The sequence below is a fragment of the Patiria miniata genome, unplaced genomic scaffold, assembly GCF_015706575.1.
Source record: "Patiria miniata isolate m_02_andy unplaced genomic scaffold, ASM1570657v1 HiC_scaffold_7, whole genome shotgun sequence".
NCBI lineage: Eukaryota > Metazoa > Echinodermata > Asteroidea > Valvatida > Asterinidae > Patiria > Patiria miniata.
This window is the reverse complement of record NW_024037074.1, coordinates 23232705-23249529: the sequence shown is the minus strand read 5'-3', so window position 1 is coordinate 23249529 and position 16825 is coordinate 23232705. Positions and strand designations below refer to the sequence as shown.

The window sequence follows — 16825 nt, the reverse complement described above, 5'->3', positions numbered from 1 at the left end:
ACCACATTTCATCTTGGTATTCTTTTAAAAAACAAAACAAATGGATGAAACATCACCTCGAGATGGGTGAAAACAAATTTCATTTACGACCTTTAATTCACATCCGTCATTTTTTGTTCCAAGGTCTCCTTTGTTCACGTTTCTTTTCCCATCGCGTATACCTGCGTGAGAACGAGAATTTATAACGACGCGAAGATTTAACCTACATACCGCCGATGGGTTCTAGATTTAATCGGGCTGGCTCGATAGCAGTCCTTATCGGCGGTCAATTAGATAATTTTCGTAAATGCTAATGAGTCCTTTAAGTTTATTCAAAAAAACTAAAAGATATCCATTTTTACTCAACGCCCGTTACAAAATTATTCCTAAATTTTCATCTATGTTCGAGTACGTCGATTTGCACTTGTCCGCGTGTACATGTATTTTAGATTTTTGGAAGTGAGAGGTCTGTTTTTGGCACGATATTTCTCTTACACGTCAGGCGATTTTATCAGTTTTCATAAATTGATACGCTAGTAACAATTTTACAAAGGTAAAATACACAGAGTATCCCTTTGGTCTTCTGCAAAATTACGAATCTGCTAATGCCCGATACCAGACGCTGGGGCGCTAGATAATTTGAATTTTAATGTTTTGTGAAGTACAAATTACAAGTAAACAAGATAAAACCAAAAAACAACGGGGTGTCCGTTTGTAACCGTCATTTTTGTATGCTTTATAGTAAGTGTTATAAAATGTCACTTGATCAGTTCGCCGCCAATATTCCTTTGTTGACTTTATGGTTTCACGTATCCTATAAAGTCGTTTCTTAAAACATGCACGTACAGATAACTATGACGATGCGCACATCTAAATTATCCTGCAGTGATTTGAAACTATACAACCTCCTGATTACAAGGTTAATGCACTCTCTATCCAGCATTTTCACGTTTTGTAAGAACAAAAACCAAAGAAAAGACAAAGAAATGAACAACAGCTAAAACATTATTACTGGGAAAACAAAACAACACAAAACAAAAGTGTTCGACACACACAAAAGAGTGTCAAAACAAAACATAAGTGTCAAAACAGAACAACTAGTGTTTCCTTGTTTGCCTACAATTTAGAGGAAAGAATACTTGCATATATCTGTCATTTTATAATTCGTTTCTTGGAACTCAGAGAATACTAACTTGATGTAGTCCATGTATGTGTGGGCACTATACGACAATATTTAAAAACAAAAAACAAAAAAAAAGTCCCGTGGTAAAGAAGTGAAAATGTTGAGAATTGCCTTGGTATTTAGGGTTAGATGCGGGGAGGGGGAGCAAGAGTGATCGCCAAACTCTTCCCAACTGCTTGAAAACTAGCACTGTACAATCGAGCTGGGAAATACAAGGAAGAGACGCCAAATTCAAAATGTATAGCCTGCTTACACACACAATAAACTCTTCACAAGAGTCATCACAGGCAAACTAAGTATCAAACCTGACAAAATCAACCACCAGAGCGAGCCGGATTCAGGAGCAACTTGTCAACAATTGATTATAGGAAAATAATGAGAGCACTTCTCTAATTATACCGAGCATTTCGTTGACTATACGGGAAAGCTTTTGTAGAAACAAATTAAATGCTGTGATTCAAGCCTATACGTCAGAACAATCAAATAGTGAGCGGCACGACAGCTTGGCATACTGTTAAGAAGTGGAGTTCGATAAATGTCCCAAACCCTTCACTTTCACTTTCACTTTCACTTCATTTTTCCACAAAATCGGATGAATGTCGGTTATATTTAAACATACCACCAGTCAGACTTGTATTTGAGTCACCGAACATTGAATTCGAGTCCGAGTCCGATTCACCCCTCCCGAGTCCGAGTCGCGAATCATGCCGGTCGAGTCCGAGTCACGAGTCACAAAGGTCGCGTCCGAGTCCGAGTCACGAGTCACCTTTAATATAATTGGAAATCAATTTGGAGGTGGTGATAAAACCTCACTCTTTTGGTCTAATTTAATGAACTGGAACTGTATAAAATGTCAAATAAGGCAAGGCAGTATCTGGAAAGGATAATCTGGTACCGAACACTATCAAGCTGGCATTTACGCAATATCAAGTGTGGACGCTGGGGTACGTGTTTCGATACATCGATTTCCCAAATCAATATATCGGAAACAAGCCAGCCGCATGCGCAGTGTATGTACAGTACTTAGCTGCGTTTCTTCTGCACCACACAGACTGTGTTACTTGCTCAGGAGAGGATCGTCTTCAAAATGTAATTTGTAATTATTGAAGAAAAAAAAGTGATCTGTGGTAATTTAATTTTGGTCGTGTCCTGAGTCACGCAGGTCGATTCCGAGTCCAAGTCCGAGTCCTCATCAGGGTCGAGTCCGAGTCCGAGTCCGAGTCATTTGTCATCGTGACTCGAGTCCGGGTCCGAGTCACGGAAAATGGGACTCGAGTCGGACTCGAGGCCGAGACACGAGTCATACAAGTCTGCCACCAGTGGGTCTTGTCGCGTCGAGGCCCCATTTACAATATTAACAATTACATGCATACTAATTACAACACGGCTGCATGTACATCTAACAGATAACAAAAACGGACATACATACACCTAACAATGAACAAAAGTATGATAATGACACGATGAAGAAGTACAGTACAAGTTGTTTGAAGATAGGGCTGTGCCGAATATTCGAATATTCGATCATCAACCGAATATTCAAATAGCTTTTTACCAGTGCGAATATAAAAAAACTCATAAAGTTGTGGCAATGTATTTGTCAGATGCCACTGTTTGTCGACGATGACAGCAATTTGTTTTGTCAATGGTAACGGTGGTTCATTGTTCTCATCCTTTTAGCAGGCTAAAGCCATTGACAGTTATGTATAAACTAACTTCAAGGCATTATCGCCGCGGCCAATAACATCGATTGATGCACACACATTTTACCCGGTGCACTTTGCGTGCAACATTTTGCTGGCATGGCACGCAGTTGCAGCCAACTTGATTGGTGAGATCCGAATATTCGCATATTCGGTCAAACACAGTTTCAAATAATCGAATACTAAAGTATTCCAAAATGGACAGCCCTAATTAAGTTGAAGAAGTATTCCAGCCAACTGGTAAGGAAAGGGATAAACATCATTGAGGGGAAAAAGCTTCATCACATGATATGATTCGCTCACGACATTGAGGTAATCATATCCGGAGAAGCAACAGAAATGGAGAACATGCTGGCTAAAGTGAATCAAACCACCAGTCCAAAATGCTTGAAGCTGGTTATTTTTGGGTGTGGCACCTTGAAAAATAGATTTTCAAATTGAATTGATAATTTTCTAGTTATAAGCTTTACAATGAGATCGCACGAAAACATCGGCCAACGACAAGTAATCAATTAATTAATTTCAATTTTTGAATTGAGAGCGGGACGTTCCTAGTCTGAATAGTGTGCGCAGTTTCTGAACTGGAACGCGCCATTTAAAACCACTTTTTAAAACTAAGGCCTGCAAAAACGAACAAGCAATTTTTTTTTTACAGGACATTATATTCCATTAAATTTCGTTCGGAAAAGAAAATCGAAATTTAAGCACGTAATATACCAACTGTAATCTAATCTGTTCCATGTATATACAGCAGTAGCAAGTGCCTCCAAGGGCGGATCCAGAACACAATTTTTGGGGGGGGGGCCAAAAAAATTTTGGTCCCCCCCAAAAAAGTGGGTCTAAAATTACGGCGTGGGGTTCGGGGTCCGTGAGGGCCCCGAAAATTGTTTGGATTCTAGATGCTCTGTGGTGCGATCTGAGGCAATTTCTGACCACTTTAACCAATTTTTTTGAGGAAAAGATGGTGGTGTACTCATTGCCTGCCTTTATTGCGATGTCACATTAAAAAAAAAAAAAATTGGTTTCGTTTTGGGGGGGGGCCATGGCCCCCTTTGGCCCCCCCCCCCTGGATCCGCCCTTGAGTGCCTCTAATGCACAACAGTGAAGGTTTCCATTGTGATGATGAATGCAATTTTAGTTTCAACAACCATGGGAAACCAAGACTGTCAATAAATTTAACTAAGCTATTAAAACAAAATCAATTAAAGGTTGATTATCAACTTCTTTTGGAACACGTATATATATTGTATATTAGTACAAACCTCAGCATCGCTTCAAGCTAAATTATAAAATATTTACGAGCAATTATATTGAGAGAGCTGTGCAGAATGAGCAGTCACGTCACAGTCACGCGAGTCACGTTATTGCTGTCGCAGAATGTCGGCCCAGTGTCATATGAAGTCTCTGGTCTCTCTTACCTTATAATGCACTGTACCCTTACACATGACTAGTCACTGTTCTAACCATGTCCACTGAAGCATGCACAATACAACCAATACACCTTTTTACCAATAAATTGATAATTATACACCAATTCGCATGAATGGGCCAGGCGGCGAGAAGCGAAAGCAATCCATTGAAAATGTACAGGGGTCCACAAATTTGGGTCATTTTCTCTCAATTTGTCCAGGAATTGTCGCTTTTTTTTCTTTAGAAAACCCCCTCCATAGGCATTACTTTCTGGCCTAGTGTGGTTTTTTTTGAGGGGGGGGGCACAGAATAAAAACTTTAAAAATTGCTTGTGACCAGTGCGCACGAGGGTAAAGGACGCAGGGCTCCTGTGGGGAAAAAAATATCTGTGTGCTTCGCGGGGTACCGGTACGTCTGGCCGTCCACCAAAATCGGGCCGGAGCGCGGTGCTGAATCGCGGCGTGCTTCACCGTGGCTGAATCACGGGCTCATTACTTTTGATTTTACTTTTTTATTACTGATTACCATATATGCGCATACGTGCATTATTATGAATTTATTGTATAGTAAAAAGGTCAAGAGTCCGTGTTTTATGAAGTCCAAATTCGACACCTGCAAAAGGTATAGTTGTTTGGAATGCACTGACTACCGTTGAAAGGATGACCGCGTGTGGTAATCTCGTATCACTAGAAAGACCTATATATATATACCCTGCATTTTGTAACAATATCCCATCAGGTATTAATACAAAAGTTGTATAATTCTGCCTTAATGCTCAACTTTTACTTCTTTGAAAGTTTATCGTGATGGTTAAAATTCATGTCGTCTGGAATTGATGCTGTGCGTTAATTTGTGTCACTGATGACTTCAGTGGTATAGGCATAAAGCGAAGTCGGTCAATATTTAACCAAATAAAGGGGTATAAATTGATGGGGAAAATCAAAGATTAAATGATTTTTGTAATATCATTTATTCAGAGTTGTGCATGGCCTCTAAAATTCGAGCACAACACGGGATGCTACAGTAGTGTATCCGTTCGCCTCCAAAATGTTAGGTTCAGTTAACCATTCCTGAACGCCAAAAACAAATTAAAAAAAAATAAAATAAACTATCGAGAATCGAGAATCGGGATCCTCTTGAAAGAATGAGTGCGGAGCCAAAAGTATAGAAGCGGGATAATGTACCCCCAAAAAGCGATCCCGTTTGCGCAAACAAAGAAAATACTGAATACAGTCGTAAAAAATGTCTGGCACATGTTTGAAAACATGGATGAATTCTAACATCTTTAATGCAATTTAATTGCAATTAAAGTTCCCTTGACGACATAATGCAGAGAATGTTCGAGATCAAATCAGATTGGTAAGTTCGGAAAATCTTTCTTGTTCTCTTTTGTTTTTGTAAAAATTGATATAGACACACCTGAAAAGGGTAAATTGGCTAAACTTACGGTTGTGCAGTCACAGATCTTGTTCCCGCGGTATGCTGGCTCGGTCTGCATATAGGGGAGCGCGGGTGGCAAGCGCCGCATCAAACAAAAGAGGCGATAACAGGAATTGAAAGAGAAAGTACAGGGTGAGTCAAAAGAAAGTGCCCTGGATTAATGAGTGTTTCCCCTTTTTAAGCAATTAAACTTGACCCATCACCCGGAAGCATATTAAACGAACATGTTCTTCCACTCATTTGACACAAGGAAGTACATCATACTGAAATGGATCCATGCTATACAAAGTCATTATGCATAATTTACTAAAAGAGTCCATTTTTACAGCAGCTGTCCGTGGAATGCCGTTTTTTAAGCTGTTGAGCTGAGTAAGAACCAGAGATTTCACACAGACATTCAGACACAAATGATATTTATATTTTTTTCTTATCAAGACTAAAACGTTATTTTTACTGTCATAGTTTATGTTTTGAATATGAGGATATGTCTGTTTTCCTGTAGCTGCGCAAGTTTTCGTTCATTTATGAAGGTAGGAAAACGCCCTTGTTGATATGCGACGTCGATTAAATTAATTGATTGTTTCTTTGTGCCCGTCGGTACGCAGATGGCATATTCTTGACACACCCTAGCTTATATTCCAGTGCACCTGATCACCCCTATTAATTATCCATCCGCGTAGCAGAGTGATAGTTCAGAACAACAACATTACGTTCTAATTCGCTACCCCGCTCAACGGCCGAACGCAATTATAGGTTAGAGATAGGGTATATAAGGGGCGAAGTGGCGCACGGACCGGACTAGTGGCGCTTGGGCGAACGGTGGCAAATGCGCGAAGTGACACGATGCGCGTGGGCAAAATGGCATGAGGGCGAAGTGGCTATGGCACATGGGCGTATTGCCACGGTGGTTGAGGGCGTAGTGGAAAATTGTGATTGTAACATTGGTAAGGTATAGGGCCTACTACCGGCGGATACGCAACTAAAATACCAATCTGATGAGAAAACGGCCCGTGCTCAAAGTGAGGGCTGGTACCAAATACCCTGTGAATTTATTCTGCCTGTATCGTTCTGTGTCGTTCTGTTTGAGCAATTTTGTTCCCTCAAATAAAAAAAACGCACAAAGCGGAAAATTATTAAGAGAAACTATAGAGCCATATTAAATATGTGAGAAACCGACCAGTAAATCGGTCCGAAATTGCCTGCGCCGGCCAAATCACGATTTGCATGCCCTCAAAATCTTCAGTATTTGAGCATGCTGTGGGCCATGAACTTGAGGGTTTGTAAAAAATATGGGTGGAAGCCATGCACATGACTGTGAGCTTGTAGTTCCGTTCAATTTGTATGAAATTGGGGCCCTTAAAGCGCTCTATTTTGCAGTGGAGTGTAGGCATCGTTTTTCAACATGGCGATGGGCTTCAGGACTATTTTCAGGGGTGATCATCTTCGGATGGAAATTTCTCCTAAAAGTCATCAGTTAACCCCCAAAAAAATTCAAAGAAAATGAAAGATGATGAAATAAGCTTTAATTTGATGTGTGTCTCGAATACCTTGGAGAGTTGTGAGTATTTTTCCCGAATTTCTGAAGTGTGCAGCATTTACCATTGGGGTCTATGGAAGTTTATTTACCGCTTTGCAACCCGATGCGTTACCGATAGCGCGCCCTCTTTTGAGAGCCCTTGATGAAAAGTCCTAAAATCACAACGCCCTCAATAGCCGGAAAAAAATTGGTCTAGTTTTCGCCTCACGGTCCCCATTGACTTTATTTACATGTGAAAGACGTCAATTGTCTAGGCTGGTGACGGGCATGACGGGCAATGCAATTACATGTACGATATATACAACAATAGTACACTACGGTAGTAGTATAGTACACGATTTTGAGTCCCTTTGTTTTAAGGTAAAAATCGGAAATTCTGACCGAAATCAACAGTGAAAGTTTCCATCGAGATGATTAAAGCAATTTTAGTTTTCAACAACCATGGGAAACCAAGACTGTCGAAATTCTACACCCATTTTGTGAGTATTATTATGTTACTCCTAGAACTATGACTCCGCGTGAGCGGAGCCTCATAGATCAAGAAGCCCGCAAAATTGCCTGCAGCACAAAACACTAATAAAGTACAAAAACGCCCATCAAAATGCAGCCATTTCACACAGAACCGCTGCACAGTTTGCCCCTATACTCCGTACTTTATCTCTTGACATACTCACGTATCTTGTGCGGAACTATAGGTGGATTCTGTCGGTTTTTAGGCCAAAATGATGAAAAATATGCCCTTTCCGCACTGAGCCAACCTGACACTTGAAACGTGCACGCATATGATCGAGCGATGATTTTCGGTTCGCTTGGAGCGCGCCGCGGGGTGTACGGTACAAGCGAAATGATAGTATGTGCATGCGTACAAGTGCATGTACCGTACCCCCCGCGACGCGCTCCGAGCGAACCGAAAATCATCGCTCGATCATAATGCGTGCACGTTTCAAGTGTCAGGTTGGCTCAATGCGGAAAGGGCATATTTTTCATCATTTTGGCCTAAAAACCGACAGAATCCACCTATGTTAGTTCCGCACAAGATACGTGAGTATGTCAAGAGATAAAGTATAGAAAGGTCTCCCCCCCCCCCCCCCCCCCCCCGTTTGAAAACCGTTTAACCTAATTCACTGCCGCTGGGTTCATAGGCCCTATATTTGCAATGATGTTATTGTTAGTTAAGTTTGTTTTGTTCATTTGGCATTGCGCAGACAAAATAAAATAGCGAGTCTAGTGAGCAAATATGATCATGTGCACACGCAATACGCCAAGTCAGGTAAGGTGCTGTGTGCAACACATTTGGATCACATTTGTGAATTTACATTTTTACATTTTTTTACCCTCTTATTTAGAATGAAGATATGCAGCAACAGATCATCAGAGAGACATTCCATTTGGTTTCCAAAAGGGATGACAATGTGTGCAATTTCTTAGAAGGGGGAACGTAAGTATCACACTTTCGTACTGTAAATTTAAGGAGTTAATTATTAAAGGGTCCATTAAAAGAATTTTTTTTAGGAACACATTTTGTGCAACTTCCTAAACGTACATGTACTTCTTTAAATGTATGAAAACTATTTGACACCCCTTTTCGGTTAATTTTATTGAAAAGTGCACTTCTTCAAACATTTAAAAGTTTCCTGGACAACTGAGGGCAGTGTTGCTGCGATGTCATATCAGGAAGACACTGTTCAGTTTATGGGTTTTCTGTTCAAATTTTGATTTACAAAAACTTGCTCATCGAAAACGTTTTGTGAGAATACTTCGCTCATTGGCTTAAACACTGTCATGTACTGAAACAACAAACAAATCACCCAAAAGCAGAACATTTAGAACGGCAAAATATCCCAAATTCTGGCATCTTTTGGTGCTGAATTGACTGTAACACTTGAGAATTCCGCCCAAAATGACACTTTCTTGGACGTGAATATGAAAAACATATGAAAATTTGCATTAGTATAAAACCAAAAAAAGGGCCAAGAGTACCCTTTAAAAGGGCAAAATGAACACTGAAAATAAAGTTAAATATGACGCAAAGGTGCATTTTCAGGGATTGCATTAAAAGAATTACACTACAAGTGCCCTTTAACCCTTATCCCCCATCGGGTATTCTTCAGGTACCATGCTAAATGTAACTTACATTACAATATCCAACGCAACTCAAATAAAAACCCTGCTAAATGCAACAAACTGCAAGAGTGGATTCTGTTGCATTGTGCAGTGAACCCAGTGCACACCAACCTTGGTACCAAGCAGTTAGGCCAAAACAAAAAATATTCTGTCTCTGGTCAGACCAAAGTTCCGGAATTGACGCGGCGACGCGGCTTTTTTTTTTGTGTGTGGCTTTTTGGGTTTTTTTCTTCAAGCTTGGATTGTACAGACAAGGTGGGGTACTAGGACTGCTATTTTGCTTTTTTGGTGTCCTCATGTACATTGGTGTCCTCCATAATTTGCCTTGGTGCTCTCGATCATTTGCTTTGGTCACGGTGCAATTTCCCATTCCTTGGTGCTCTTTGAAAAATTGAGTTGGAGCTACCGCGGAACATTTTGGAAAAAAAAAAGATTGATACGCATGATTAAAATCGACGCGCGCGCTGACCAGAGACCGAGTTATTATTTGTTTTGGCCTTACCCTGCTAAATGCAACAAACTGCAACAGTGTATACTCTTGTAACGCCTTGGCACCATGACTATGAAAAGTTACCCTGCTAAATGCAACAAGATGCAACAGAGCGCAGGGACTTGAGTTGCCTGCTAAATGCAACAGTATGCAACAACTCTTTGCCGTTGTTGCTTTCTGTTGCATTAGTAGGCTTAGGGTTAAAGTGTTCTTGCATGTACATTGGTGATGTGGAAAAACAACTGTGTCAGATCATTTCTTTTTAGGTATAAAACAAGATTTTCCTCGCTTTTTTTCAGATTGATTGGCGGTTCTGATTTTAAGCTTGTTTATAGACACTATGCTACTCTGTACTTTGTCTTTTGTGTGGATTCGTCAGAGAGTGAACTAGGCATTTTAGATTTAATACAGGTAAGTGTTATCCAGACTAGAGCAAGTTATAGCGTGGACAATATTGTTTCAGAGCAATTTATAAACGTGGGGTAATTGTCAGGTTAGGGAACCAGACAAGCTGGCTTGCACCCGTTCACGGACGTGTAACCGATTTCAAAGAAATTGTTGACTAACCAAATTTGGTAAATTGGGGCAGTATTAGGGGAAAAAAGTTACTTTATTTTCCAACGATGGTCAGCCGACCATCCTTGGAAATTGATACGAAAAGTCAAATTTTCTTTAAAATGACAGCACACCATGGGGGTGCCATGATTTCACATGATGCTTGAGGCTATTATTCACTTACAGTCAAGTAACGTGTTTCATACTTGGTAGTCTTGTTTTTTGATGTTTGCAAATGTTGCATATTACCTTTAAATAATAACATGTAAAAATAAAGTCTTGTTACAAGCCAATGTGGCCAATCAGTCCAGCATTTATCTCCGGTTTCAGTGGCATGAAACGACTAGGAATATTTCTGTTGCCCCTGGATGAGATGCTCGTCCATCGCAGGTTACTCCCCAGCTAATGCTGGTACCCACTTACACTCCTGGGTGGAGAGAAGCAAGTGGGGGTGAAGTGGCTTGCCCAAGGACACAGCAGCTGGCTTCAAACCCCTGACCCTCTGACGAATCCTAACCACTAGGCCACACATGCCCCAATTAAATAATAAGTTCTAACTAAAATAATTACTGTTGGTAGCCAGCAATGAACAAGGCAAAACAATTATCAAGTTGTTTTTTTTCGTACTTTTTATTCAACTAGATAACATTTTCTGAATATTTGATTTACAGAAGTGTTCGAAGTTTTAATAATCGAATGAATATTTCACTATTTCACAGATAACTTAAAATTATAATCATTTTGTTTTGTGTATAATGTTGCAGGTTTTTGTTGAAACACTTGACAAGTGTTTTGAGAATGTCTGCGAGTTGGACCTCATATTCCATGTAGATAAGGTAACATATTCTATTTCACTGATTTGCATTGCATCAACTGCATTTACATGTAGTTTGGGGGGAAAAAATGATAGACCTTTAATATGTGTTGCAGATATCATTATGTTCATGTTAATATACTTGCACTCTTGTCTTTTATGCCCCCCCCCCCCAGTTTTACCCAAGTGCCCCTCTATCTTGCGGACATAAATGTGCCCCCTCCAGATGAAAACAAAACTTGCCCTAAAATTTCGGATAATTTGTTTTCAGTAAGTTTTCAGTAACCATTTCCCAAAATGATATAGAGAGTCCTGATATGAACGAGGGATATGAAAACCAGCCCCCAAACCCTTACAATGCGCCCTGAAAATGGGCACATAATGCGTAGTTTGCACAATGGCCGGTTTTGAAAAGCGTCCCCTATTTTGGAAGATGGTATAAGCCCCCCCCCCCCCAGTCCCCCCCCCCCCCCCACAAATAATATGTGTAGTTGTTTAGTTAGTACTACTACGATCTATAGATCCATGTAAGCTTTTTGATAATAATTTGGTGCGTTACTTTTGGGATAAATGCGAATGATCCTATATGCCTTTCAGCATCCAGTATTTTGGGTTGTTTTGGGTTTACATTGAACATCTGAATTCTTGGCCTACATGTAGGTGCACAATATCTTGTCAGAGCTTGTGATGGGCGGCATGGTTCTGGAAACCAACATGACAGAAATCATGACGAGGATAGAAGAACAGAATAAACTTGAGAAACAAGAGGTGGGTTTTGGATTGGTTCACTGTTATGAGGATTTACATGAACAGCTTGATTTTTCAAAAATAAAAATCAGTTGTGTTTGTTATTCAAGCCCCCTTTACATGTAAATTTAGGCATGCAGCTTTTCCTCAGAGCAGCTGATTTCCTCTTTTTTTTTACTTCCAATGTGCCATTAGAAATATAAAAACACTGTACAAAGTCTTGGATAGATTTGAATTTCCTTTTTTTGTGTGTGACTTCCCAGTTGCACGTCTAGTGAATTTTAAACGTGTACTTTTAAATGTGGAATGTCACTCTGTGTTCAAATAGTAGATGAAGCCTTATGACCACTTTTAAAAGCCCCAGTGGGAGGGACACTGCATGCATATTCACTCACTTAAAGGGAAAATACAACATTTGCAAACATCAAATAATAAAACTACCAAATCATTTTGTAATACCTTGCTGGACTGTTAGTGAATGACAGTGTAAAGCATCCTGTAAAATCATTGCACCTGGTATACTGTCATTTTCAAGAAAAGTGGTATTTTTGTATCAATTTCCAACGCTGATCGGCCGATCAGCGTTGGAAAAAACTTTTTTTCCAAATACTGGCCCCAATTGACCATCGCACTTGTTTGCAATTGATTACACACCTATGAACAAGTACAAGCCAGCTAGACTGGTTCCCTGACCTTACAATTCCCCAATGTATGTAAACTGCTCTGATTCTTCTTAAATGGAGTCAGGGAACCAGACTACAGGAAAATGATTGTTTTTCTTGGTTTTTGTAGCATTTTTGAACCCAAAACCTCAAAAAAGTCAGTGTAACTATATTTGCTATATATTTCCAACACCCCAATTCCATCCATTTCTGAAAATTACAGCAAAAGCAAATGATGTATATTCCCTTTAAGGTGCCATGTACGCTCAGCCATGGTCGTATATTTTTGGTGGCATGGGTGGCTTGTGCGTAAAGCGCCTGCCTCTCACCACTGTGGCCCTGGTTCGAATCCCGTCCACGGACCATACATGCCATACATGAATAGAGTTGTGCGTTGGTTCTCTCCTGTGCCACGAGGGTTTTTCTTCGGGCCCTTTGTTTCCCTCTTGAAAAATCAAACACTTTCAATCTCAGGCTGTGCTCCGTGGTCATATATGGGTTGATGCGGCTGGCTGCCAGAGGAGCCTTTACAAGCCAGCGGCTCCACCACGTTATAGCCGCGTCCTTAGCAATTCAGCTTATCAGCTGCTAGTGTACAAATATTGAGTGGATCAGCGTGGAATGGGAGGAATATTATTGCAAGGTAAAATCTGGACTTTTCCATTTCACGAGGCGAAGCCGAGTGAACTGGAAAAGTCCAGATTTTACCAAGCGATAATATTCCTCTCATTTCGCAATTTAAAGCCACTCAATATTTGTTTTATATAACTGACATATAGATCCTTGTCATTTGATATATTTGAACTATTATTTCAATACGAAATTGGTGAAAAATGTATTTCTCTCTTCGAAACCACCCCAAACCACTCACTTCCAAACTTCACGAAAATGTTTGAACCCAACGCTGTAGCGCTGGCTCTTTGGAACAATACGCGCTACGCGCAACGCTGAATGCGCACACCAGCATGCATTTGCACACAAATACCGCGTCATGGAACAAGACTGATCCTAACTGTTCAATAGTATTTCCCATTTCCCATGGGTGGATGGTACTTTTTGAGCCCCGGCGTGAATGGCAGTAATAACGAATGACACGTGATGCGAGTTCCGCCAATCAAATGACAAGGATCTGTATGTCGGTTATATAATAAGGATGATTATCCTCCCAAAGTATTATTATTATAATTATTATTTTACCGTTATGTTTGAGGGCAAGGCAGTGTGTTTCCCTGTGTCCCTACACTGTCCCATAGACGAAGCACACACTTTGAGGATTGTTTTCAACAAAAGTTATACGTACGAGGACAAACAAAGAATCTATTGTTCCCTCTTTGTGTTGCTGTCTTCGGGATTTATGTAATATAAGAGGGCTTGACTTTATTCTGAATGTACACAAACCCAATGCCTTCAAATGGCCGTCCCAGTGGTGTCCCCCTTTGCAACCATTGAGGGAGTACTTGTGCACGAAGCCAGTAGTATATATTGAAAGTTTCATCTTATTTAACCCTAACAACCCTGAGCCCATCAAGCTCCAACAGCGGGTTTTGCTTGATTTTGGCAGGGTTGGTACCAAACACTGGCCAGTTGGTGTTGGACTTTGATTGACTGGGTACCAAAGGCCCAGGGAGACCCTGTTGAATTTTGTGAGGTTCGGGGCAGAAGGGCATGAGATTTGTGAACATGTTGGAGTTCACTGGCATTTCTTCGTGGGTATGCTCACCCACAGTCCTCAGCACAGCTTGTGGTCAAATGTGCATGTACATATTGCTTTATTTTGTTAGGTTTGGTACCATCCCTATCCAATCACTCGACAATGCATAGGCCCATCCATACCAAGTCAATCATACTCCAACAGTTGGAGTTTGGCAGGTTTAGTACTGTTCCCCGTACAAGGCCTGTTGGAGTTTGGCAGTTTTGGTACCAGTGCTTACAGACCTGTATGCAGCTGTTGAAATTTGTTAGGTTTGGTATACTTTCTAGTGCAAGAGCCTAGGGGGTTGGGTTAAGGGATCATTCAAGTTACTGTTTCTGTTTCTTCTCAATAGGCCGGTCTCTCCGCAGCGCCAGCCAGGGCAGCAGCAGCCGTCAAGAACATGAACCTCCCCACCATCCCCACCCCAAACATCAACCTGCCCAACTTGCCGTCTTTCAAGTAGTCACAGTCAAACAAAAGCAGACACGAGGTTAGGAACGATGCTGCAGCAATCATTAGTGTATGTAGAGCGTCTAAAGATCTTTCTGTAGCCCCAGTTATAGCATGGCTCTTCCCTTTGTTTATCTGCCAGAATGACTGTCACATTCCAATGATTTAGAAAAGAGAGAACTTTGTCAATACATGTATGCGATGGATATGAACACACTTTACATGAGGCCAAAAATAATAAAATTGTGTTTCTGGAAATATTTTTAAAAAAAAAGGGGGGGTCAGTGGGTAGTTTTTTTTTTTTACTGTTTTGGTACATATGTATAAATATGTACACAGTGCATAGTTATACATGTACATATTGGAGTCCAGCTGGTTAAGAATGAATACTTTGCAGCATACTTTATTGCATACTGACAAGTATTCCACGATCGTAGTCAGGATTTTCTTTCACTTCCAAAAATAACATATTATACCCTGCCAAAAAAAAACTACATACATGTACATCCAAAATTAATGGGTCGGTTGGGTTACCAGAAACACAACAAAAAAGTTTGTGGCCTTTTTACCAATTTTGAACTTTTTTGTACCAGAAGGCCGAGACAACTCAGAGAAGGTTGTTCAAACATGAGCTCATTGCCCAGTACAGTTGGCAAATAGAATTATCAGACCTTTCAAAACATTTTAAGTTTGCCTGACTAAAAGGGTTTTGAAAGGTGAAATAGAGGATTTTAAAAGGTCCAGCATTTGTTTTTCTCCAATTTGCCAGCACCCAGATTTTGAGGTGTTTTGAATGGTCTTAACTACAGGAGATTTTCAAAAATTAATATATCCACCATGTGAAGGGTTTCACAGGTCACATCATTTGATATGTTTGAAGAATAATGCTCATTGAAAACAAAGTTTTGTATTGTCATTGTGTAAAAAACATAAAATTAAAATTGGCCATTCATTTCAATTTTTTCTCTTTCCTTCAGTTGGGTTGTTTATAGGTAAATGTAAGGTTTCATACATTCTGTGAAATCTCGGATGTTCTAGAGCTACCGGTACCGTACATGTAGATGTATTTTTTTGTGTGATTATAATACGATAATGGACATTCTTTGTGATTATTTGTCAAGATTGTGATGTGCGTGTATCGTTTGTCTTGGCTGCCTCAGAAATCCTAGTTTGGACTTTCCTATACATGCCAAAGGTTAATATAATAAGGAGATACAGTCCCAGGCTCTTCTAAATAAATAAAATTTTGGAAATCTTTTTTAATCCCAAACCCCGGAATTTCATCTTAAGTCACATTCCATGGATACATCAGAACTAACTTGATAATGTAAAAACCCATGTGACCTTTCTGAACTCCAGAAGTATATAAAAATGAGCATATTTGAGTACTTTTGTTCATAAAGTCACATTTTGATAGCTTAAAGTGCATGGTAGATTAGTGGCGCACCCAGGGGGGGGGGGGGGGGGGGGGGGGGGGGGGGGGGGGGGTGGGTGTCTCGGGAGTCCGGAGCCCGCCCCCCAAGAGCTTGTCATGTTTTTTTTGGTAATTTTTTTTTGTCCCATGAGTTTACCTTGGTGATATGTCTGTGGCCTATTTTTGAGAAATATAATAGGGGTGTAAGTGGCACCACCAACGTCAAAATAGTCCACCCCTGAAAAAAAATCCTATTTTTTTCTGCGGCCAAAAATTTGGGGCAACATTTTTTGGAAAAAAATTGAGCCCCCCCCCCCCCCATCCAAATCCTGGGTGCGCCACTGTGGTAGACAAATATTGACTGCTTTGAGTGGTGCAGTAAAACCCAAAGAGCGTTCCATAGAGCCAAGGTCTATGGAACGCTCTTGGGTGAAGCTGTCGAAAATAGAATGTTCCATTGATCATCGAGGGAAGTTATAAGTAGTAAACCATTGTGAGATTTCAAGTAACCTGTTGTTTTGAATCCTCGCCAAAAAAAGTGTAAAGCTCCCCCTCCCCCCTTCCCTACCAGTGGAAATTTGGAATTTGTCTAAAAACTCTGTGTACGAACAGAATATGAAGCTT

The 16825-nt window shown here is 40.4% G+C and overlaps 1 protein-coding gene across 1 annotated transcript; it reads left to right on the top strand.

Moving 5' to 3' along the window:
* The first annotated feature begins 7555 nt into the window (after positions 1-7555).
* Positions 7556-15256, top strand: LOC119744750 (AP-3 complex subunit sigma-1-like). Its single transcript, XM_038220851.1, has 6 exons — positions 7556-7731; positions 8599-8690; positions 10166-10277; positions 11186-11257; positions 11896-12003; positions 14690-15256. The coding sequence occupies exons 1-6, from the start codon at positions 7663-7665 to the stop codon at positions 14798-14800; spliced, it is 564 nt and encodes a 187-aa protein (XP_038076779.1). The 5' UTR covers positions 7556-7662; the 3' UTR covers positions 14801-15256.
* Positions 15257-16825: the final 1569 nt, after the last annotated feature.

Coding starts and splice junctions, on each gene's coding strand:
- LOC119744750 (XM_038220851.1), top strand. CDS start 7,663: ATGATTAAAGCAATTTTAGTTTTCAACAACCATGGGAAACCAAGACTG. Junction 7,732..8,598: donor CGAAATTCTACACCCATTTT/GTGAGTATTATT, acceptor CCTCTTATTTAG/AATGAAGATATGCAGCAACA. Junction 8,691..10,165: donor AATTTCTTAGAAGGGGGAAC/GTAAGTATCACA, acceptor GCTTTTTTTCAG/ATTGATTGGCGGTTCTGATT.